The sequence below is a fragment of the Aphelocoma coerulescens genome, chromosome 23, assembly GCF_041296385.1.
Source record: "Aphelocoma coerulescens isolate FSJ_1873_10779 chromosome 23, UR_Acoe_1.0, whole genome shotgun sequence".
Lineage (NCBI taxonomy): Eukaryota > Metazoa > Chordata > Aves > Passeriformes > Corvidae > Aphelocoma > Aphelocoma coerulescens.
This window is the reverse complement of record NC_091036.1, coordinates 2,315,985-2,340,468: the sequence shown is the minus strand read 5'-3', so window position 1 is coordinate 2,340,468 and position 24,484 is coordinate 2,315,985. Positions and strand designations below refer to the sequence as shown.

Sequence of the window (24,484 nt, the reverse complement as noted above, 5' to 3'; positions counted from 1 at the left end):
TCTCCAGTGCTCAGATACTTATCTCTGGGTCCAGTTCTCAAGGCCAGCCAGATGTTCCTTGACACAGGGGCCGCCAGTTCCCCCAGCCTGTCTGGAGCACGGTTCCTCCTCCCACACAGCTCCCAGGTGGGACAACAAGGAGCTGAAGTGAGCCTCCTGCAGCTTATGGTTCAAATGCAGAGGGCAAGGAAATGCCAGGTTTGTCTACAATCACCCTCTTCTCATCCCAAATCAGCAGTTTTTCTCCTGTCCCATCCCACCATTTCTTATTCCAAATAAACTGGCTGCAACACAACCTGGGTTCTTGCTTGCTGTGATCCCCCTATCACAGCCTCATCTTCTGCTCTTCAGTGCAAAAACAAAGCTGTTGAAGCAGTGTGTTGTTTTAATCACCTGTGAAGCAGCTTTGGAATTAAAACAGATATTCTGAACTACAGAAAGGAGATGAGAACTGAGCTGGGCAGCTCCAGCCTAAGAAACACATCAGCAGAGTTGAAACTCAAGCTCCTGACCAAGGGGATGCACCAGTGGGTGAAAGGAGAGATTGAGGGGCAACCAGGAAGCTCCAAGAGAAACAGCAATGCCCAAGTGAGAAGAGAATCAAGTAGAAATCTGAACTTCAAGCTTAATTTGATTACCCCTAAGCCAGGCTTTGTCTCCTGCATGGCAGTGCCCATGGGCACACAGTGAGTACCCAGCAGCAACAGAAGAACCCACCTGTGACCCCTGGAGCTGTTTGGCAGAGTGAGCACGAGCAGAACTGGCACCTCTGGTCCTGACACAGACAGTGACAACAAAAACCAACTGATTTCCACACCTGAGGAAAGCCATCACTGCAGCTCTTCCAGACTCAGTGCTTCAAGAGAGGCCACAGCAGAGCCTGTCCCTGCAGGGCACTATCAAAAGCACCAGCGATGGCTGCCATGTCTGGTCCTCGCCAAGACCCCAGAGCCAAATCTTAGTGAGCAACCAGCCCACTGCCTGTCGAGCTCTCAGCTTGGGCACCATGCCCAAGCCCACCTGAGCCACACCTGCAGCAGGACAGAGCTTTGGCTTCTCCAGAGATTTGCAGCCCCTGGGACGTTTGCATGGCTCTGCTGCTATTTATACACAGCTGTATCAAGGATGCTCATCAGTGAAAGCATGTGCCATGAGAGACCACTACAGCCACACTGGCTGATCACATCTTCTGCCCCTGGGAGGCAACTGCCAGGGGTTTCCAAAACCCCACACTGAGAATGGCTCTGTATTCCTGCCCTACTCAGGTTATTCAGGGCAGTTCCTGGGGTTTCTGCTTGCTCTGATCTTCTCTGAAGCTCTTTTTTTAGCTTTGGCTTCCGGGTAAAATATTAGTAGAATACCTTCAACTTATCAGTGCTCAAAGAATGAGGAGAGTGCTCACTGGGTGTGGTTTGTTCCAACTTCTGTTCTTTTTTAAAGTTCAGAAGTTATAAAAATACCAAAGATCAAGAGAAGAACAATGACAAGCTGCAAAAGGTCTGTTCTCTGTAACAAGTGGGGCTCTGTGTTCAGCATGAAGCTCCCGGATTCCATAAAAATGCACACTCTGGCAACTTAGGCCTGTTCCCCAAAGCCAGGGTTTTGAGCCAACTGGGCTCAAAAGCATTTACTTCCCCTCTCCAAAAAATGAGGAGGAAACAAAAAAATGAAGAAACTCCCCAGCAGGTCATGAAAAGATGATGTAATGTTCTTGCTTCCATGGAATCACTGTCAAAAATCCCACCAAAATGGGGCTGTTTCTCCCATTTACACCCACCTTGCTCCAATCACACCCAGCCCATTAACCACCACAACCATGTGGATGCCCCATCCCTGGAAGTGCCCAAGGCCAGGCTGGACGGGGCTTGGAGCAACCTGGGCTAGTGGAAGGCATCGCTGCTCATGGCAGGGGGTGGGGCTGGATGGGCTTTAAGGTCCCTTCCAACTTGAAGGGATTAAGGACTCACTGTGTGCAGCCTTTACAGACCTGTGTGAGAGGAGACTGATCGATCATTCTGGCTTCTCCAGCAGGTGCCCACATGAGAAGCAGGACCCCTACAAGGGACCAAGCTCCTGTCATCAAGGCTGGAATATGGTGACAGGCAGAAACAAGGTGTGGAGCCTGAAATCCTTGAAGTGAAGCTTCATAGTACTGAGTGTTTAAACCCTTTCATCCTGATGGGAAATTCTGCTCTTCCTGTGGTTGTCCTACACAAACTGTCACCCTGGGCATACTTTAAGCTCACTGCTTCTGAACCTCCCAGCACAGGATGGTTGGGCAGAGCCACCAGCCCTGCCTGCAACCAGCAGCTCAGGACCTCCTGAGTCAGGCACTTTTAGACCACCATAAATAACAGCCCTGGAATACTCTTCCTTGAGGCTGTCCAATTCCATCCTGAAAGCACTCAGACTTCCAGCCTGCACAGACACAGCTCTGCACCATGTCCCAGTTAACAGGAGTGTTGTTACTGGTCAGAGATCCTGCAGAAATAAAGTGATGACCCCAGTGCTGTTAAACCAAAGAGAGGGAGGTTCCAACAGCAGGGTCCTACTGAAACCTCCTGCCAAGACTCAGTAACAGCCCGAGATATTGAAACCCCATTTTGGGCCAGGAAGCATGGTGGAAAAGGGAAGGCAACATCCTGAACAAAACCCAGATTCTCTGGGATATGAAGTATTTCAAAATAAAACAAGGAAAAGTCAAGTTGAGAGGAAGGTCTAGACACTGAGACTAAGGACAGGCAGGGGACCAGAGGAAACTGCTTTTCCCAGATCAGTTCCTCTTCTCAGAGGCTCCTGCCAGCCCCAAGACATCACACAGTAGTCTCAGGTCTCTGACATGCCATGGTTCCCACTGAGCCACAGATTCGGTGTTTGCTGAGCCACAGGCACTGTTGGCACCCCACAGCCTCCCGCAGTGCTGGGCTCCCTTATCCAAGGCCCCAAACCTCCAAACCCCACACATATTTCAGGACACACATCCAAGCCGAGGCAGCATCACTACAAAGACCCTTGGCTCTGTGCTCCAAACAGCTCAAGAGATTTTTCTTGGGATCTTCCAACAGCAGTCTGAGAAGCAGCACCACCCAGGTACCAGGGCTGCTTGTGAGTTACACTCATGGATAAAAACCTGAGCTCCTCTGTGGACCCTCCTTCGTGCTGCTGTTGGTACATAAGCCCTACCTGTGTGGTCCCCAAACCAGCCATGCCAATGCAAAGCAACATCCTCCAGCTTGATGTGGGAGCTCCAAATCCCAGCTCAGTCCTGAAGAGACAGTAATTAGTATTTTCCCATGTCCTTCAAGCAGGAAAGCACAGGAGCTCACCTGAGTGTTACCCTGCCAACTATTCCTGATGAGACTCCTCTTCCCACCACTATGTTCTCACGCTGAAGAAGGAAGAGAAACCAGGCAATATCCAAAATAAAATAAAATAAAAAAATACACATTACCTTTGCCCCTGGGCAGGAAACCTAGCCGCTGATCATCATCTTCCTTTGAGGAGACGAAGCAGTTAAACAATAAATCACATGGCAGCAATGGTGATGAGAAATGAAGAACTTAATGAACTTTCTATCCAGGGCCAGAATCTTGTAACCCCCTGGAGTCACTGCAGCAGCTGCTGCAGGCAGGTCCCGAGGTAACGCAGAGCTGTGAGCCCGGGCTGGATGGAGCTCCCCTTCAGCCCATCCCCACGGTAACTATCTGCAACTATTCACATCTGCTTGCTCTGCCAGCAGAGGAGGCAGCAGCCGAGCCCAGGCAGAGCGAGCAGGGTCTGACAGCCCACACAGACCTGGGCAGGCACTGCCCAGTGTCCCCAGAGCCCTCACCCAGCTCCCACCAGCCCTGGCACGGTGGCAGAGGACGAGCTCTGTGTTGGCTCTGCCCTGCCTGCCTGGGCTTGGGGCTCTCTGCCAGCTGGGTTCGTGCCAAGGCAGCAATTCCAGTCCTCCAAATTCCAGAGCTGAAGCAGCTTCCAGCTCTGCCCGCCCAATCTTAACGCTTTCACTGCTGCCCCTCTCCCACAGCACGGAGTCACCCCTCTTCTGTCACAGAGCATCCAAAGGATGGAATAGGGAGTAGCAAACCCATGAGGAACTCCAGAGCAACTCAGCATCAGCCAAGGGCACAGCCCAAATGGAGGAACAGCACAGGGACCTTCTGAGCTACAGACACTGAGGGCTTTACCTGTGTCCCTGGGCAGGTGTGTCCCTGCATCCCTGTGTTCAAGGTGACAGTATTTCCCTGCCCTCCAGCAGTAACACGTGAAACGTGGGAGCAGGTTTAAAGGATGCTGTTACAGAGAAAGAGGTGTCCATATGTGTGTGTGTGGGGAAGGTCCTTCCATAGGTATGGATTAAATCTAGACTTCTGAGGACAGAAAAAATGAGCTGATTTCAAAGGGCCAGGAAGACTGTCACTGCCACAGCCTCCCCCAGCAGCAGCACTGTTGGGATTGTGCACACAGCCACTGGCACTCAGCTGTAAGAGGGTCATGTAAAGGTCTCACAGTTTGTGAACCAAATCCCAGCTAAAGACCTTGATACTGTGGCACAAACCCTAGAAAAATGCCTGCACTTCTTCAAAGCTTAAAGCTGGTGTTTAAGTAAGAGCCCTTTCTTGAACAAAGACGGATCCTGTGGGAATTCTCAGATGCCTGAGCCCACAATCACATGTCCAGGCAGAAAGCCCTGATCCCACCTGCCCAGGCCTTTTTCCCAGCCCACGTGCCTTTACCTGGCAGAAAGGGACCCCTCAGTCACCAACTCCTCAGGTGAAGAGCTCAGAGCATGAAGCTTCCATGCAGAAGTACCTGAGAAGATGCTGCTTTAGTTGCTCTTCCCCCAGGGCCTCACAGTTCTCCATCCCACAAACCACTTCAGAAAGGAAAGTAACTTTCCATGGATCCTGTACCAATGTGTGCTTGCTTCCCTGACTACAAAGAACTGAGCTTTCCTCTAGTCTGTGATCGGCTGTGAACTCCCACATTTCCCATGAATTACAGAGGCAGACAGAACCACGCCTTGGCTGAGGGGGATTTCCCTCATCCCACCTCCCTGCTAAGAGCAGGCGGCCCCGGAAACTACAATCATTAACCAGCCTCTTATCTCTTTCTCTTTTTTCTCATCAATTTTTATCACAGTTATTTTCCTCTTTGTTTCCCTGAAGCTCAGCAGCAGCACCTCCATTTCTGTGTGCATCTCCTTCTCTCTTTCTCCCCAGCCATGATTTAAAGTAACTAAACAACCACCCTTATTCTTTAGGTTGCTCCTAAATATCGATTTTCTGCACTGCTTATAAAGGGGAGGGACTCTCCAAAGCAGCTTCCCACATCCACTCTCCACTTATGGCAGTGACCTGTCCTAAGAGCCCACAGGCTTCCCAAGCAGAAGGATGGTTAGAAGAAGTAAAATGCATGCAAAAGTTTTTCCAAAGCCCTGGGTTTGGCTGGGCCTGGAGTTCTCTTTCTGCAGCAGCAGCTCGGGTGCTGCTGTGCTGGGGTTTGCACCCCAGGCAGGGCTGACAACACCCCACGGGCCAGCTGGGCTGGGCTGGGCCTGCACAGAGCCCAGCTCTGCTCTGTTCCCATGGCCAGCATTGGGCTGGGGGGCACAGGGAGCTGGGAGGGGGCACAGCTGAGACCCCACTGCCCCAGGGATGCCCCAGACCCTACAGCTCCATGCCCTGCATGTAGAGCTGGGGAAGGAGGGAAAGGGAGCATGGAGCCAGGGTGTTTGTCTTCCCAGTCCCCAGCCCATGGGATGGACCCGGCTCTCCTGGGGGTGCTGAGCACCCGCCTGTGGTGGGGAGCAGTGACTGTCTGGCTTGGCCTGCACCTGCAGCTTTTGCTTTACCTGTTAAACTGTACCTCAATCAGTTTTCACCCCTTTACCCTTCTGATTCTCTCTCCCATCCCACTGTGGCAGTGAGTGGCTGGGGGTGCTCAGCTGCTCCCAGGACAACCCACCACACCTGATATACACATTTTCCTCCTTCAATCTCTGCTTCCCTCCCAAATTACACTTCCAACCATTCTACCAACTATTGCTACAGTGCACAGACTCGTGCACTCCTTATGTGCATCAAACACCTAAACCTTGAAGTTCTTGGCCTGAGGAACATCAGCCACCTCCTGCACCTGCTGTGCTGCCAGCTGGATCACTATCTAACTCCAGTGGGAAAGCACACACACCTGGAAGGTGTGGGTAACTCCTTCTCCACCCAACATACCTTCAGGTTCTTCTGTTGACAAAAATCCTTGTTGTTAGCAATGTGCACACAGTGTATTCTGGCCTCACTTTTGTGTGCTGAAGTATCTAAAGATGGGGAGACATCTCTCTCTCCTCTGCTTTGCCCTTATTCTGAATCTGACCCCACTGTGCAACAGAACGTTGTAGGAAGCCCCATGTAACCTTAATTCAGCTGGTTTATGTCTGTGTGCTGTGACAGATAAATATTTCTCAGTCAGTACTTCTCTAGGATGAGTGCTTGACTCAGTAAGAGAATCATGCAAGCAGCTCTTCCAGGAACAGTTAAAATCCCCTAATTTCTGAAACTCTGAAGTGACCCCACAAGTCCTGAGCAAGGGAAGTGCAGGAGCTGTGACTGAACCAGCCTACCCATTGTTCTGACTTCTCAGAGATGGTCCTGGGAGGTACCTGGGAGAAAACATTTGAGAAAGAATAGCAGAGGGTGTTCAGCTTCGATTGTGGTTGTGCTGTGCTGGGCCAGGAGTTGGACTGGATGATCCTTGTGGGTCCCTTCCAGCTCAGGATGTTCTCTGACTCTATACCCTCTGAGCAGAGCTCCAGGCTCCCAGCCAGAGCTCAGCTGAACAGAAAGTCCACTTCACTTTATATTCCTAAAAGCCCAGATATGTATTTAAGGGTAAAAAAACACATGCAGAAGAGGCATGAAAAGACATGTAAGATGCTGCACACCATGTATGAGGAGTGGAGTGGGGATTCCTGGCCAATGAACAACCCTGGGAGCACCCCACTGGTGTGGGAGGGATGCTGAGGGAAGTTTGCTACACACGCACAGAACTCCCCACCCTTTGGGACAGCCACTGGGACCTGCCTCCCCTAATGGCTGCCAGGCTGAGGTGGAGAAGCTGAGGATGCACAGGATGAACTCTTCCACATTCCACCCTGCTCTGTAGTCCAGCAGAGCCAACATCTATCCCCAGCCCATAGCCAACGTGGAGAGAGGACCAGGACCCACCACGGGCGAAGGCACTCCCAGAACTACATTTTCCCTGTGTGGTGTGTGCTGGTTTGGATCCCCCAGCTCTAAGATGTGCTGCATCTGGACAGGAGCTCCAGGAGATGCCTGGGAGCCCACAGCCATCTGGCCACTGAGCTCTCTCAGCAGGCTGCTGCACAGCCAGCAGGCAGCAATGGAATTACCAAGTGGGTGTGCAGGCTGCTCCTCGGTGCTGTTTGACCTCCCTTTCCTTCCTTAACACACACACGTGCCCTCATGAAAGCTCCCCGGAGTGGCTGGCTGGGCCCCAGCTCCACCAGCTCCCTGCCCAGCCACTCCAGCTAAACAAACACTGCTGGGAGTGGGAGGGCTCGGAGATGGAGAGGAACCATGGCTGGGAGAAGCCCTGCACTCCTCCACCTCCGCTGGCAGCCAGCAGCAGAGTCAGATTAGAGCTGAATGGAGTTACCAGTGTTAAATAAACACGCCTGCCCTCTTTGAAGTTCTGCTTCCCTTGAACGTGAGCTCATCCCACGAGGCATCTTTTTGCTCAGCCCCAGGAAGCTGTCATTCCTCATGGAGTTGGCTCTTCACAGGATTCCTCACTTTCCATGGAGTTAGCTCTTCACAAGATTCCACAAGGACCTCACACGGTCAGTCCAGTATATGAGCACAGACCAGTATTAGCACAGCAGCACTTGATCCCCTGCGTGTCTCTCCAGAGCTCTTTAGGAGGAATTCCTACCAGGAAAGGGAAACTGCCCGACTCCACCACATAGTCCTGCAGGCTCTAGGCTGGCACATGGAGAAGGTTTATTGGAGCTCGAGGAAAGGGCGATTCCTCTGTGGTGATGTGTCCTCCAACCCTGCCAAGAGCAGCACGCTCAGGTCTGGGAGGACTGTGATCAACCCTCCACCACAGCAGGGCTGAGGAGTGAGGAAACACAGGAGGAATTTCATTAAAAAAGAGAAACTTCCCAGTACTCTGTTCTTTTGGTTTAAACCCACAAAGTGGAAGTCAGAAATTCTTGGGCAGGAAAGGGAGCAGACAGTCACAGAGGGAGAAGTAAAGCCACAAAGACAAGGCTGATCTCAACTCCCTGGCATTTTTGCATGGCTCATGCAACCCCTGTCAACCCCTACTCTTGTCCCACTAGTTGAAAATAAAGGACAAAGCGAGCAGAAATCTGCCTGAGAGTGAGGGCTGCCTCTGCCTGTGAGTGGGGAGATGTGGCTTTTGGGGGTCACTGTTTTTGTATGTGAGCAGGAAGTCATTGTACATGGAGCCAATGTGAAAGGGAGAAGCTGTCAGTGCCACCTGCCAAGGGGGAAAGCTCAAGCTTCCCAGGATGGCACAATGGGATGCTGTTTCTGGATAACTGACTGGGCTCTGCTCACTCACAACTTCAGCCCTTGGCAAGGGGAGGCTGGGGAGGAGCAGAGCTGCCTTTGCTGGGGCCGTGGGTCAGACAGAGGTTCCCACTTCTCCTGAGAAGGCGGCTTCCACCGTGCTCCTGAAACATTCCACCCCCAGGTTACTGCCAGGAAAGCTCCCACACAACACAAACATGTCTTTAGCCACTGTGCAGTACCTCAGAGGCACCCTGGAGAGAGCCTGGTGAGAGCCCCTGACTGCAGGGCATCACTGGAGGGGTCAGGCACTGGCCGAGAGGGCCCCAGTGCTCTGCAGAGCCTGCAGGGCAGCAGCAGGTGGGACACAAACAACCAGCAAGAAGAGAGGGAGATGCTGGGAACATCAAGGCAAAATGAAGAAATCCAAGATAAAGAGGAATCATCCCCACCCAAGGGGAGCCCACAGCTCTGCCTGCACACAGGTCATGGGAGATCACCTCAGGCAGCCCACTGACACCAGCCCTGCAGCCCCGAGCGCAGACCTGGCCCACGGCAGGGACACAGGGCAGTGCCAGCCTGACAGGGCAGCATGAGCTGACCCGGGATTTCTAAGAGGAACAGTCTCATCAGAGAAATGCCTTTCCTAAGCAATCCTTCAGCTCTGGCAGAGAGGTTGCTCTCCTGCCCCTCATTTCATTGACAAGCACGTGCAGGGCTTGCCAGCCAACAAATGCCAGGGGGATGTGCTTGGGGACAGTGACAGCCCCCCCGGGCCCAAACACACCTGTGATGTGAGAAAGCTTGAGACACGTCTGAGAATCAAACCAGCCATGGCTCACACCTTTGCAAGGCAGCAAGCTCCCCAGTGCTGCTCCTACTCAGCAATCACAGTCCTGGGAATGCAGCAGGTACCACCTGCTCCACACCTGCTTCGTCCATGTTCACAACATAAGGCAGAGCAAGAAAACTGCCCAAAGTACAAAGAGGCGCAGTCCTGCAATTCACAGTTCTCATTAGTCCAGTCCCTCTGAGAAAAACTCCACAGGGAAATGTGGTTCAAAGGCGCAGGAAAAACTGCAAGGAAATTCCTGGGGAGGAGCAGACCTCAGCAATGTTGTACAGCACCATCCCTCCCCCGAGCCATCATCCTGCTCATCTTTATGGATAGCTGCTCCTCAGCACCTTGGTGCCAGGCTGTTCCAGTGCCATAGATCTGATCACCTGTACCTTTACCATGCATGAAGCAGCACAAAAACCAGACAGGGCACCCAGATGTCCTTGCTGCCAGTCTCTGCCTGCTTTGCTGCTCTTTGAGAGCTGAGTGGAGGAGAAAGACAGCTAAGCAACAGCGTGGGCCTTACCTTTTGTACCAGGGGGCTGCAGATTATCTCCAGTCAGCGAACACCAGCCTACGGGAAAGATGTCCCGGGAATCATATCGGCACCAGTAATCGAAGGCACCTCTCCAGCCATCAAATGTTATGAGGACCTCAGAACCTCTCACCTCCCCAATGGTGGCCGGGCAGATGAAGTGAGGGTTCTTCCTGTCCACTGCCTCCAGCTTCATACCTGTCTTGAAGAAGTTTTGGGAAGGAGATGGTGGTTCCTACAAGAAGAAGTGGAATATATGCTCAAAGGGGATATGCCACTGCCTCCCCACACCAGGGCTGTGCCCTCACCAGCAAACTCACCTCCATGAACAGCTGAAGGGTGGTAGTGGGCTGGATTTGACCCAAATAGGTGTGTACACACTGGCTGGGCTACACAGCCACTGCCCTTTAATCAACAGGCAGCAAAGTCCACTACCCACTGCTCTGCCCTCAGCTGGACCAAACCCAGGGAGTGGGACGTTCAGAGCAGTGCTGACGTTCCCACCTTGCATTCCCCACTTTGAGCAGCACCTGCAGCTCCAGTGAAAAACCAGCTCCTGCCTCAAGCCCGAGCACTGAAGCCCAAGGCACTTCCTTGGCAGATCTCTGGCTGCATCTTGACATTGCTACAATACAGCTGGAGAGGACACAGGTCTCTCCTAGAGCAGCACTGAGGCAAAGCTGTGCAATGTCACCTCCTCTGGGACCAGCACATCTCTCATGAGACACCAGCTCTGAGTTCAGTGCTCTGCAGCGAAGGGGCCATTGCCAGAAGGATCTGCACAAACAGTGAAATACCTTGTGAAAAATCCGGACTGGAGCCATCTCTGCTCCATTCAGAGTCTTCAGAAGGAACATGGGCCAGGAGGAGGCATTCAGCCGGAAGCCTGAGGAGAGGGAAGCAGAGATGGAGACTTTTAGACTGTGGAGGTCAATGGATCTGGCAGCACATGTCTGCTCTGATGGGAACTCACACAACTGTGATGCCACAGCACCCTCCTCCCATGCTGGAGTCAGGTGGGACTTTTTCCAGATATTCTGAACGCAAAGCATTGTGTTATTGAAAAGAAACATCTGGAAACAGCTGTCTGACTGCAATATTCACTTATCATAACAATCCCATTGACCCACTGACAATTCAGGCAGAGCACTTTGTGCAGCATCAGTGCTGGCAGCTCCAGTGATCCTGCTGCAGGGGAGACATGAATCAGCAAGTGCACACTCAGGCTATGGAATTTCTTCCTCAACAGGGAATCACAGCTTCTGGGTGGCCTCCTCCACCTCTAGTGTGAGCTGCAGGCAAGTTATTTTGAAGAAATAGAGCCTGTGACTTGGCTGGGAAACAGATTTAAGCATTACAGAGAAGGATATCAGGTTTTGGCTTGACACCTGCTGTGAAAAAAGTACAGAAATAACAAGAGGGGGCTTATGGGAAGAAAAAAAAAAGCAAATTCACATGCTCTGAAGTATGTATGGCACTGACTATGACTACACAACCAACAGAAGGCTATCACAGAACATCTTCTTTGCTAAATGTATATCTTCCTGCACAGGCAATTTCTGCTGCTCAGCTGTGTTTGGTCTGTGTTTGTGGGGTTTTGAAGGTAATCCTGGCACCGGACCTGGACCAAGAACATGGCAAAACTTTGCCAAGGTTGCAATGCTCAGCACAGGTCGCACTGCCAGCCCAGAACTCTGTCAGACCAGCTTGGAAACCAACCCAAGTAGCCACAACTGCAGGGGATGGGAGAGCTCAGCTCCCAGAGTGGCAAAGAAAAGACTTTATGTAAATCATAAAATATCCTGAGCTGGAAGGTTCATCCAGCTCAGCTCCAGGCCCTGCACAGACACCCCAACAATCCCTGGCAGCGCTGCCCAAACGCTCCTGGAGCTCTGGCAGCCTCGGGGCCGTGCCCATTCCCTGGCGAGCCTGGGCAGTGCCCGGCAGCCTCTGGGGGAAGAACCTTTCCCTGCTCTCCCGCCTGAGCCTGCCCTGGCCCAGCTCCAGCCATTCCCTGGGTCCTGTCACTGGAATGATCTATGTAAAGAAAGAGCAGCAGCAGATGTGTGCACATGGAAAATACTACAGGAAACAGAAAAACCTTGCTGGCTTTTCTCAGCCCTTGCACTCTGCAGGCAGGAAGGACAACTGCAGCACTAGCTCTGTTACCTGTCTTTATGCTGGGTGCAAAATCATCTCGTTCCACTCCCCTGCCATGGGCAGAGACACCTTCCACTGTCCCAGGCTGCTCCAAGCCCCATCCAACCTGGCCTTGGACACTTCCAAGGATCCAGGGGCAGCCACAGCTTCTCTGGGCACCCTGTGCCAGGGCCTCAGCACCCTCCCAGGGAAAAAAATTTTCCCAGTATCTCACCTAACCCTGCCCTCCTCTCTGGTGTAAGGTTAAGCAGGCGACACAGGCCAGGGCCGGGCACACGGAGCAGCCCGGCCGGAGCCGTCCCCGAGCTCGCCCCGGTGCCCCGGCACAGCCCGGGCTGCTTTAGCCGCGCTTCGCGCCCTCTGCTGGCCACACCCGGCACGGCACAGGAGCAGCCGGGACAGGGCTTGGGAAGCGGTGGGCAGCACAATCACGGAATGGTTTGCGTTGGAAGGGACCTTAAAGCTCATCTCATCCCACCCCCTGCCATGTGCAGGGACACCTTCCACTACACCAGATTGCTCCAAGCCCTGTCCAACCTGGCCTTGAAAATATTATTTGGGGATATGCTAATGGAGAGAAAGATTTATGAAGACACTACTATTAGGCAGCAGAATGCAGGAGGTTAATCTTGCTGATTATCAGGGAGGAACCAGCAAATCAGCTTGTCACTTGGCTAGCATCAAAGAAAATGGAAAGTGTTGTGTGTTTAACTGAAGACAAGACTGGAAGAAGTGTTAGACTGTCCAGGCTATTTATAAAGTTGTAGCCAAGCAAAATGAAATAAGTAAGTATGAATTCTTGCAAGTGTCCCTTCACATGAGACAGGACTTTAATCACTGTGAGCCTTTTCAGACATTATGTTTCCTGTCCAGGTAAGCTGGTATTGAATCCTAGAATCACAGGGTAGGTTGGGTTGGAAGGGACCTTAAAGACCAGTTTCACTCCTCTGCCATGGGCTGGGACAATCTTCCACTATCCCAGGTTACTCCAAGCCCTGTCCAACCTGGCCTTGGACACTTCCAGAGATGGGGCAGCCACAGCTTCTCTGGGCCACAATCCTGAGCTTGAGCTGCAACCAGGGCAAGCAGCTCACCTTGGTGCAGAAACCTCTTTCATCTACACCCTAAAGGACCTCTCTGTCCACGTCACAGTGTCTGTGTGGAAATACAGACCTGGTGTGGTTTATGTATCCCAGAGTAGGCAGGGACATGGGCCTGTGTCCCAAGCACAGATCTATAAAAACCCCCAAGCTTTCCCCACCATCAATTTCACCCTTGCTGGCCAGCTGAACTCCAGCTCACCCAGTGGAGGCTGCAGCATCCCTCCATTCTTCTCACAGTTCCCAATGGGCTGGATCTCAGCAGAGTCCACCAGCCTCCAGAAGTCGTTCTTGTTGTCGCTGCCATCGAGGCGCAGGCGCAGGCGGGCGCCCGTCAGCCCCACCACGGTGGCGATGCACGTGGACGTGGTGTTCCGGGGGTCCTGGGCCTCCAGTTTCATACTGATCTTGAACTCGTTTGCAGGTGGAGTGTAGGACTGCAAAGAGTGGAACAGAGGGCCAGTCAGAGCCAGGATTGCCAGTACATGCACCAGCTCAGGATTGCCAGTACTGCACCAGCTCAGGATTGCCAGTACTGCACCAGCTCAGGCACAAAGCTTCAGCACTAAGAGCAGCCAAATGGAGTCTACTGAAGGCTGACAGCCTCTCCAGGCACAGCACAGAACAGGCACCACAGACAGCTCAGCAAGCCCTGGTGGGTCTGTAACAAACCCCCATCCTTCCATCCCGCATCATCTGGGCAATTAAAGCCTGTTCTCTCGGAATCACAGAATCATTAATGCTGGAAAACACCTCTAACATCATCGATTCCAGCTGTTCCTACAGCACTGCCAAGCCCACCACTGACCCATGTCCCTAAGCACCGTATCTACAATTTTTTGACCACTTCCAGGGATGGGGACTCCACCAGGCCTGATCAGCCTTTCAGTGAAGAAATTTTCCTGATATACAACCTGCCCGTCCCCTGGCCCAGCCTGAGGCCGTTCCCTCTCCTCCTGTCCCTGTTCCCTGCCAGCAGAGCCCGACCCCCCCGGCTGCCCCCTCCTGTCAGGGACTTGTGCAGAACCACAAGGTCCCCCCTGAGCCTCCTTTGCTCCAGGCTGAGCCCCTTTCCAGCTCCCTCAGCCGCTCCTGGGGCTCCAGGCGCTTCCCAGCTCCATTCCCTTCTCTGGACATGCTCCAGCCCCCTTGTGAGGGGCCCAAAACTGATCCCAGGATTTGATGTGCAGCCCCATCAGTGCCCAGTACAGGGGATTAACACTCTCCTGGGAAGACTCACCCAGCCAATCCCAGACCCACACAACAGACACTCATGCTCCCCGCTCCCCTCTGCCCTGACCCAGGTGCCCCACACTGATTCACTCCTTCACCCCCTGTACTCAGCACAACCACCTCTGGGCTCAATACCTGCTGCCCAGGGGCTGCTATTCTGTCACAAAAATAGGGTGAATTCTGACCAAAATCTCCTTACTGGGCAGGATCCACCAAAAGCTGGATCCTATCCTACTCAGGACACTTTCTCCAAGGGCCTGTGCTTGACAGAGTAACAGCATACTCATATTCCCAACATGCACACTTGAGAGGAAAATCTTCTGTGCTACTCTAAACGTATCTTCTAAATTTGCTGTTGAGTCTCCAATATCCTTAAGTAATTTCCTTGCCAAACCAGAGGCCTATCCCAGGCACAGAACTCTGGGGTCCCCAGTGGACCATAGACCTTGACCTTTCCTGTTGTCACCCTCTTACCTGCTTGAAACAATGGGCAGGAGCTGGGATGGCACATGTCTCTTTCAGGTATTTCTCCCAGGTGAAGTGACCTGAGAAGTAAAAACAAAAGGATTCAACTAGGAACTGGACGAGCAAAATTCTCAGAAAAAGAGCTGGCCAGACTCCTGAGCCAGCAGTTCTGCACTTGTCACAGAGGAGGTGCTCACAGGCAACATGTTTTCATCAAGAACCTCTGATGTCTTCGAGCACAGAAGATTTACAACTGCAACTGACAGGCAGAACAAAGCCCAGAGCTGCCTTCGGCATCCTCCTGCCTCCGCGCTGTGAGAAGGGGCTGCACAGAGTCAGGATAACAACCTACAACTTAATGGGAAACATCCAGCACAGATGGGAATCTGCGGAGTCTTCCAGACAACTGTCCCTTAAAAACCATTCATTAAACACATCACTCAGTCTGGGGATTACGAACAGTCACCGTGGGCTACAAGCAGCCCAGCTTGGGGGCTGGAACAAGATTATCTCTAAGGTCATTTCCAGCCCAAGCCATTCTGTGATCCCATGATTCTAAATCATGGATTTAGAATAGGAGCCTGCTTTGTGGTGACTGTACAGTCCCCCTGGTCCAGCACACACAGAGCCCACCCCATGGGCCAGGGATCAGCCCAACCCCAGCAATCAGTGGACAGGTCAGCAATTAACTTCCAGAAGTGCCATGGAGTCCATAGGACGGGCAGGGTGGGAGGAGGGATCCTCCAAACAGGAATTTACTGAGCTCAACACCTCACATCCGACACCAAGTCTCCTTCCACTGAGTGCTGCTGCCACAGGAAGCACATTTCATCCTTGCCTGCACCTTCCTCATGTACAGCAGGAAGGGTAAAAACAATATGCCACCCAGGGAAACCTGTTATTAAATGAGGAATTAAAAGCTCCTGTGATCCGAGCAAATCATGACTTTTGCCATTTAAACAGAGCAGCTGGGAGAGGAACCTTCCAGCATGACATTCGCTTGCATTCATCCAAACAGCTCCCGGGAGACCACTGTTTTCAAGGCCTTTCAAGAGCATTGGTGGCAGCACAATTAAAGTCAGCCACTGCTTCCCCGAGTCAAGGCAAGTTCTTAATCAGTCTATTTTCAAAATAAAAGCTATATTAAGAGCCATTTTAGCTACTGCAGCACACACCACACCTCTGAAAATTGAGGCAGTAAGGTCAGCACACATTGCTTCAGTGCTGCCTTGTGCACAGAGGAGCCTTCATAATCTACAAGCTTCAAATAAATACAAGGAATGCTGCTTTCTCACCAGCTCCCATGCAGATGACTAGTACACTGTTAAAAATAGGGAAAATGAACAGAAAAAATACAGTTCCACTGCCACACTGGCTGAATATCGCTGTTTACAGAGTGACAGCACTCTCCATGTCCCAGAGCACTCAGCTCCATCCACTGGCACATATTTTCCTTTCAGCTACAGTCTCACACTGGGTGAATGAAGAAATTCAGTGAGTTACTGCAACGATGCTCTCACAAAACCAAAATTCTTTTGCTTTAATTGAAGATATGATTTCATACTTGGTTCTGTCAATGAAACTCTTTGTATGAATAACGTGGAGTAAACACCCAGGTAAGGCAAGCTGGGCACTCCTGGCCTGGAAATGCCTTATGCATCCCATCCCTTAACTCTGGTTGCTGATCTGGGCTCATCTCAGACTGGGGTAGCCCTTCAGAGGCCATTGTCCCTGGAGCACAGAGGATGCCCAGGTGACAGTACCAGGTGAGCAGTACCAGTCTCAGCCCCAGGCCCTGAGCCAGCAGCTTGAACAGGATCAGCTGTGCTTGGCAATTCTATTTAACAAAACCCAACCCTCCCCTCAGATGGTTTCAATGAATTGCTATTAAAAGTTGTCATGGTTTTAATCTTTCCACTTTTCACTCCCTCCACACCAAGGGAGGCTGCCCTGCTCCCTGCAGCAGCTCACCCCACAGCTGAGATCCACGCTGCACAGCCCCAGAGGGAGCAGGGAATTTCTGAGACAGCTGCAGGCATCTAAAAATAGTGTTTGGACACGGAACTTATTTGAGATTAATTCTAGAGCCTGCTGGGATTCAACTGTGTATGAAGACACACACAGCACTAAAACTGCAGCTTCTCTAGGACCTGAGAGAACAGCATGAAGCTGGGCCAGGGCAGGCTCAGGCTGGAGAGCAGGGAAAGGCTCTTCCCCCAGAGGCTGCTGGGCACTGCCCAGGCTCCCCAGGGAATGGGCACGGCCCCGAGGCTGCCAGAGCTCCAGGAGCGTTTGGGCAGCGCTGCCAGGGATGCCCAGGGTGGGGCTGTTGGGGTGTCTGGGCAGGGCCTGGGGCTGGAATTGATGATCCCTGTGGGTCCCATTCAGCTCAGGATATTCCGTGATTCTCTGATTCCTATGACTAAGGGTTCTGGTGATTTATATTGCAAAGAAAAGCAGGAGCCGCGGAAAGACTTCTAAGAAAAGAGAGCTGATACAGCAGTGTTCAGCCTTCCCTCCCTCCCTCTCTGTTCACTACCAGCCATCCCCTTACACACAGATGGCAGGGCAAGCACAGGTAGAATCTGGACTTCTTTTTCAGGATTACTCTGAAACCAAGGTAAAAACTGCAGACTGCAGCTGGAAGCTGCCACCACACCCTTAGCATGAGAGGAAATCCCACACAGAATGGAAGGAATGGGTTTAAATTAATTCAGTAATAGTATCTAGCTCATGATGCAATATTTTTCAAGCAGGAATTTCAAAGTACGCTTAAACTTTACCAAATACAATCAGCCTCAACCTAAGAACTGCAGACAGAATCAGAAAAAAATGGCACAACACAAAAGCTGAGGTTGTTTTTTTTACAACAGAGGGATAGCTGCCAAAGAATTGAGAAAAGCAGGATGCATTGGGGCTTTTTTAATGGGGGAGCAGAGCACAAGCCCCGAGCTCTGTGCTTGAGAAAGAGCCAGGACACCAAAGTGCCGGGTGCTGCTCATGCCATTCTACAGGCACTGGGCATGGAGGGCGTAAGGCCAGAGGGCAAAACTGAGAGTATCTTACCTGGCTTTCTTCTAAGCACTGACCAATGGCCTTGTATTTTATATTTTCTCAATATTCTTATCCATATTAATAAATTGGATGCCTTACCCTAGAGTGACAGGACATTTTAGGATGCAAGATGCTTGTTTCTTATCTGGCCTGGGCAGGTAACCCTGTTTCCAGAGTGTTGGTCAAAAAACACTGATGGTTTTTCTCCACTTGTCAGTGCATCACTTTGCTTTGTGAAAAAAGTTCAGCCAGTCCTAAACTGTCCTTTTTACTGGTGATGGAGCAGGAGCTGACTGTAGGGAATGAAACCCTCTCTTGCACCAGAAAGCAATACTTGCTCCACTGCTGCTGGTTCCCAGAACAATATGCAAATTGTCCTACCAGCCCTAAAATCAGCTGGTCTTTGCCTGCTCTTTCATGTTCCCTCCCCTGCCTTGCAGAGGACACCACTGGAAGGATCTCCATTGGAGAGGACTGCGTTCCTCCAAGTAACATAAACAGAACCAATCAATAAAATAGTTTGGGTTGGAAAGGGCCCTAAAGCTCATCCAGTGCCACCTCCCCTGCCATGGGCAGGGACACCTCCCACTGTGCCAGGCTGCTCCAAGCTGCATCCACCCTGGCCTTGGACACTGCCAGGGATCCAGGGGCAGCCACAGCTGCTCTGGGCACCCTGTGCCAGGGCCTGCCCACCCTCCCAGGGAAGAATTTTTTCCCAGTATCCCATCCAGCCCTGCCCTCTGGCAGTGGGAAGCTCCTGGCTCTTCAGGCCCTTGTCCCAAGTCCCTCTCCAGCTCTCTCCAGCACACTGGATCTTCTTCACAGGAAGAAATGAGAGAAAGACACTTTAATGAGAAACACCCTATTTTTGCAACTACATCTGTGAGCCAAACAAAAGCCAAGGATTGGGAACCCGTGTGACTCCCTGTGACTTGGCTGTGGAAATGCCACTGGGGTGACTGTCTGTCACTTGTGCTTGCCTTGGGAAAGCTGCTTGTCATGTGCTCACGCCAAAGGCAGATATTACTTCCAGGCAAAGAGTCAGATTTGGGCTCTGATGTCTTAACCTTCAAAAATACTTACTCCAAACAAAACACTCCACACACCCAAGGGGTCAAACTGCAGTAGTTGTGAACAATGCAGCTCTGCACCCTCATGTTTTGATTCTCTTCATGTTGCATTTAACATTGATCCTTTGCCCAGAATTTAAATGAAGATGGAGTTTCTGTTTATATCTTTAACTGAAGTCTGGTTTGGGCTCCATTAGCATTTTGGCTCCCTAGGGGTCATCAATCCAACTGAAACAATATATGTGCGTTTCAGGTCACATCTGTGAAGGAGAACGTGCCCTACCCAGATCAAGGCTTCCCCACTAAAGTCTGCAGCCCATATGTGGGGCTGCTAAGGAGCACCAAGGCAGCACATGAAAGCAGCACAGTCCGAGCCAGCTCGGTATGAAAATGAGCAGAACATCGTCTGGGCTCCCGGATCCAAGGTGACAGTGGCTGTCCCTGATGTCTGAGCATGGCCTCCCGAGGGGTCAGCCCTCCCACGGGCATGGCACAGCTCCTGCCTGTCCCACCCTTCCCAGTCCCAGGCACTTTGCTCAGCCATCAATCCAGCTGCATGTGCTCCATCGGTAACAGCTGCAGTCGGTAACGTGAGCCCCACTGCTCACTGTCCTGCTCAGTAAAAGGTGACAATGTGTGAGTCAAAACTAACAACTCTGAAACACCAGGGTGCTGTCTGGTCTGTCCTGCTCTCCTCAGAGGTGTCCCAATGCAGCTTTGGCCAGAAATCCTTCCAGCCTGGACTACAGAGTGCTCCGTGCCAAAAAGACGCTGCAGTTTCACCCCCTCACTGTGTAGAATCACAGAATGGTTTGAGTTGGAAGGGACCTTAAAGCCCATCCAGTCCAACCCCCTGCCATGGGCAGGGACACCTTCCACCATCCCAAGTTGTTCCAAACCTGGTCCAACCCGGTCTTGGACACTTCCAGGGATCCAGGGGCAGCCACAGCTTCTCTGGGCAGCCTGTGCCAGGGCCTGCCCACCCTCACAGGGAAGAATTTCTTCTCCATATCCCATCTAACCCTGCCCTCTGACAGTGTGATGCCATTCCCCTTGTCCTGTCACTTCAGGTCCTTGTCCGCAGTCCCCCTTCAGCTCTCCTGGAGCCCCTTGAGGCACTAGAAGCAGCTCTATGGTCTCCTCAGACCTTTCTCTTCTCCAGGCCCAAACTCTACAAGGATGTGCCCAAGCTTTGGGCAGTGATGAGCTGCTCAGAGTTTCTTCCAGATGATGGCCAATCCTGACACTGCACCATGCACTTGTCAAAAAAAAAAAACCTTAAGAAATCAAAAAAGGGAGAAGTGGGGGGAAAAAAAGCAGGAAGGAAGAAGGGAGCTCTCTTACCTTGGTACTGGGAGGGAGACTCTGACGGGCGGCTGTACTTGTGCTTTTTACCATCTTTCCAGTCTATGGCTGAGACAAGAAACAGAGCACTTGTGTCAGGGAAAGGAGCCAGACAATGCACCCTTCAACAGTGTCTGCTTTACAGGCACTCAGAGGAGAGGAGTGACCTCCCTATCATGACCCCATAACACAAATGATTTGCCTCTGTCTCTGGGGCGTGCTCCCTTCCTCCCCACAGCTCATGCAGGTACCTGACAGGAGGTATCTACATTTGCACCTCAATCCCTGCTTAGTGTCCACCAGCCACTGCTCTCCCTCAGTGACAAGCAGTAACAAAGAACAGCAAACTGCTAGAGCTCCATCATCTCAGCTATGAGAAAAAGGGCTTGAGAGGAACAAACATAACTGCCACTAAATTGGCTCACGTGAATCTTTGGTGCAGAATGGCTCCTTGTGTATCAACTGCAGGTTATTCCACACAAACAGCCTCAACCCTTTGTGGTGACTGGGAAAGGACTTCTCTGAAAATCTGCACAAGTGCTCTCTCCATGCACAACACCAGGTTTCCATGGGTCCCTTGCAGCTCGGAAGAGAGCACAGCAAAGCAGCACCAGCTCTGCAGAGCAGCTCACCTGAGCTGTCTTTGCTCATGACAGCTTTGGGTCTCAGAGCTCAAAAAAAAATTAAAGTTCTCAAGACAGCTCTGGAAAGTGACAGAGCAAGAAGTGGGGAATGCTCATCCCTGCCTCCAGCAGCCTCCAGCCCAAAGGAGACATGGAAGATTGCTGTGCCACAGCAGAGTTCACCCTGAGCCAGCTCCTTGACCTGCTGCTGCCAGGCTGGGCACCCTGGGAGTGCTGCTGCACTCCAGCTCCTTTATTTTACAGAGCATTTTTAGGGCTGTTGCAGACAACAGCTTGGTAGCGCCCTACAAAATGTGCCTTGCCCCCACAAAAAGCAATTCCTTGTGAAAGGAAAAGTTTTGAAATCTCCTGACAAGTAGCTGGAAGAGGCAGGCTAAGAGCTGCTTCTAAAGTGGCCTGGGGTGTCTTAACGTGTCTGGAATTGCTTTTGGACAATTATTTTTGCAGTCTTCTCTTCCTGACTTGTTCTTTTCAGCACAATGGACAGGATGGTATGTAGGTTTTATTGCTCTGGAGAGTGACAGAGCAAGAAGTGGGGGATGCCCACCCTGCCTCCAACAGCCTCCAGCCCAACAGAGGGATGCCAGATCAGCATCCCTTAAATGAACACGAGGGACATATGGAGTGTGGCCACGGCGTCACTAGACATGGACCAGACAAAGAGCCTCCTTGGAGAGACATAAAGGAATGAAAAGGATTGAAGGACACCCTTCCTAATAAATGCATTACCATGGAGCACAGTATTGTGCCATCTCCCTAAGAAAGCAAGAATAAAGGACATAAAGTATTTAAGTCAGAAGCAAAAGAGCCCCCTGGGTGGGTAAGGCTCCCCTCGGTGCTGCAGGACAGCTCTAACAGCATCCATGCACTCAAAGGAGCCTCTTGCCATACTCTGCAGGTGAAGGTACATTTTGTTCTTAACCTGTAACATGCAAAAATCCTCATTAAGGAGGATACAAAAGCAGCAGAGAGAGAGAAACAAGAATTTCTGCAGACAAATAAAGAAAGAGTGAAAGTTCAATGCATTATTAAAAAAGCAGGTAAGTAGGACAGAAACCCACATGTGCACAGTGCAGATGTTGCCTCTGCAACCCATGGCACGGCATTCCGAGCACAGGTCACAGAGGCAGGCTGGCTGCAGGCTCCAGGAGCACAGAGAACAAGCTGTGAGTGAGGCTGAATCCAGCCAGCCCGGGCCTCAGCCACGCTGCTGACTAATCAACCGGCCTCCTTTATTGCCAAGCCCTCCAGCTGCCTCGCAGCAGGGTCTCCCCATTCCCTGCTTTCCTTCATTTATTTTCACTTCATTAAAGGACAAGCAGTGTTAGGAAGAGGATAATGCCGCTGTAAGATGAACCACGACAGAAGCAAAGGAGACATTTAAAAAAAATAAAAGGAGGAGAGAAATCGAGCATAGAAATCTCCTGCAATAAACTTTGGGAGTGTGGAGCAGATGTGAACAAAGAGCTGCAGAGGATGCTCCATCCTCTCGCTTCTCCCTTCCCCCCTCCTCCGGAGCGCATGTGATGAGATCACTCCAGTCCAACGCACATGCATGGCACAGCACCAAAGGAAATCAATATTTTTGTCAAGTACAAGAAGCCAGAGCAGCTCAGCTGCAGGCAGCCTGCTCGGCTTCACCCTTTTGGCTGGGGATGCAGGACCCAGGAAGCACGTGCTGTGTGAGGGGCCGAGGGACTCGGTGGCAGTGGTAACCTCCTGACAGATTTCCTCTCCACAAGGTAGGCTGGTCTCTGCTTTCACGCCTCATTAGAGGGGGGAGGCCTGTGCCAGCACAGCCAGTTTGCCCCATGCTGGGAGCTCTGCCAGATGGTGCTGTGGGTTCCGCAGGGCACCCTCGCTGCTGACACTGTGCCCCATGAGCTGCAGGGATGCCCCAAAAAGGGACTCTCCTCTTCCCGCCATGGGGTGGATTGATGAACTGCTCTGTGCACACTGATGGAGAAACACACAACTGTTTTGGCCTTCCAACCACACCCCCTCAGCTCCCACCCCACTGTCAGCCCCCTGAGGCACTTGGCCCTCCAGGCCATGCCAGCTCACTGCAGGGCCCTTGGCTGTGCCAAGCATCACTGCTCACCTTTCTGAGGGCCTGGTTTCCGCATTCTACCACCTGCTGCTGTCCTTATCCTGGGACTGGGTTGCTCTTACAGAACTGAAGATGTCTAGGACAAAAGAAATAACGATGAGAAAATTCCCCATTCTGGAGCACAGAGTCATCTGCATCATTAACTCATCACACAGTGGGGGGAAACACATGTTCCATCACCCGGGGTTGCACAGAACACAGAACACACACAGCTCATTTCACCCCCTGAAACTACAAGACTTTCTCCAATTTGCGGACAACGTCAAATTCATGGCAGCAGAAGCAGCATAAATAAGCACAAGGAGCACATGCCTGTCTCCCTGCTAACCCTACAGCAGGTCTGGAGCGTGTGTGGAAGGAGGGGCTGCTCCCACTCACTAACAAAGGGAGGCAGAGCTGGAATTTATGAAAGAAAACACATGGAAACATAACATTAACTCTGGCAAAGCAGCACAGCAATCCCCAGCTTGCCACTTACAATTCGAATTGCTCACAGCAGTTCTGGGGAATAAGGATGAGAAACTGGACAATGACCCAGGAAATACTTTTGCTGTTATTACTGCCACGAGTGTCCAAGTTAAACTGCATTTTTTTTTCCTGGTTGGAGGAAAACTGGCTGGACTGTCCCCAACAAGCAAAGGCATTTGCATTCTTGTTATAAAGAAATATTCCTGAAAAATCAGAGCTCTTGGGAGATGTATGCTGGACATGCATAGGGACCCAGCGCTCCAGGACAACCACTCTCACAGGGCAGGGCCTGCTGCACCCACCCAGCCTTGCCAAGCCCTGCCAGAAAACATCCAAATGAATGGCTGAGCCACAAACAGGCCCTTGGGAAAGCCAGGAATAGCATGTTTTGACACTCCACTAACTAATGAAAGATTAATTGTATCAATATAATTCCATTTTGTTCACAGTGGGGCAGTCAGGAGGAGGATGGAAGAGGAAGCTGTCTCAGGATACAGCACTGAGTCGCTGCTTAAAGGGTTATTTACAGATCCAACTTGGCAAGAAGTTGGGGTTTTAAAAACCAGGCTTTTTCTAAATGTGAGAGAAATAGAGTTTAATTTTCTATAAAAGCTCTACAAACTACAGTCCTTTTACATGCAACACTGAGCAATACTCTGAGAAGAAAAATACTGAAGGAGTATTAAATACTAAAGGAAAAGAAATTCCTGGTTGTTTTTTTAATCCAAATCAAAAGGTGCACAGTAGTCACTTATTGCCTCTCTCCTAAATAGCGTGTGTGTCTGTACACACTTGTGAAAGGAGTAAAGTTGGTTTCCCTTTCAATAGCAGAAGGTAACCTACATGTGAAAGGTTATTTACAACTTTTAAAGCTTCTTTTCATAATTTTCTTCTGTCATTTTTAT

The 24,484-nt window shown here is 51.3% G+C and overlaps 1 protein-coding gene across 9 annotated transcripts in view; it reads right to left on the bottom strand.

The window, feature by feature from the left end:
• Positions 1 to 24,484, bottom strand: part of SCMH1 (Scm polycomb group protein homolog 1) — a 71,302-nt gene that overhangs the window by 28,690 nt on the left and 18,128 nt on the right. For 5 of the 9 annotated variants that reach the window (XM_069035777.1, XM_069035781.1, XM_069035783.1 and 2 more), the window contains 6 exons: positions 23,103 to 23,187; positions 20,358 to 20,426; positions 14,899 to 14,969; positions 13,394 to 13,628; positions 10,729 to 10,817; positions 9,923 to 10,166 (listed from right to left, as the gene is read on the bottom strand). In XM_069035777.1, the coding sequence (XP_068891878.1) occupies positions 9,923 to 10,166; positions 10,729 to 10,817; positions 13,394 to 13,628; positions 14,899 to 14,969; positions 20,358 to 20,426; positions 23,103 to 23,127 (733 nt within the window). In that variant the 5' untranslated portion in view covers positions 23,128 to 23,187. Of the gene's footprint in view, positions 1 to 9,922; positions 10,167 to 10,728; positions 10,818 to 13,389; positions 13,629 to 14,898; positions 14,970 to 20,357; positions 20,427 to 23,102; positions 23,188 to 24,484 lie in introns of those variants that run through there. The other 4 variants (XM_069035784.1, XM_069035779.1, XM_069035780.1 and 1 more) reach the window with 4 other exon arrangements.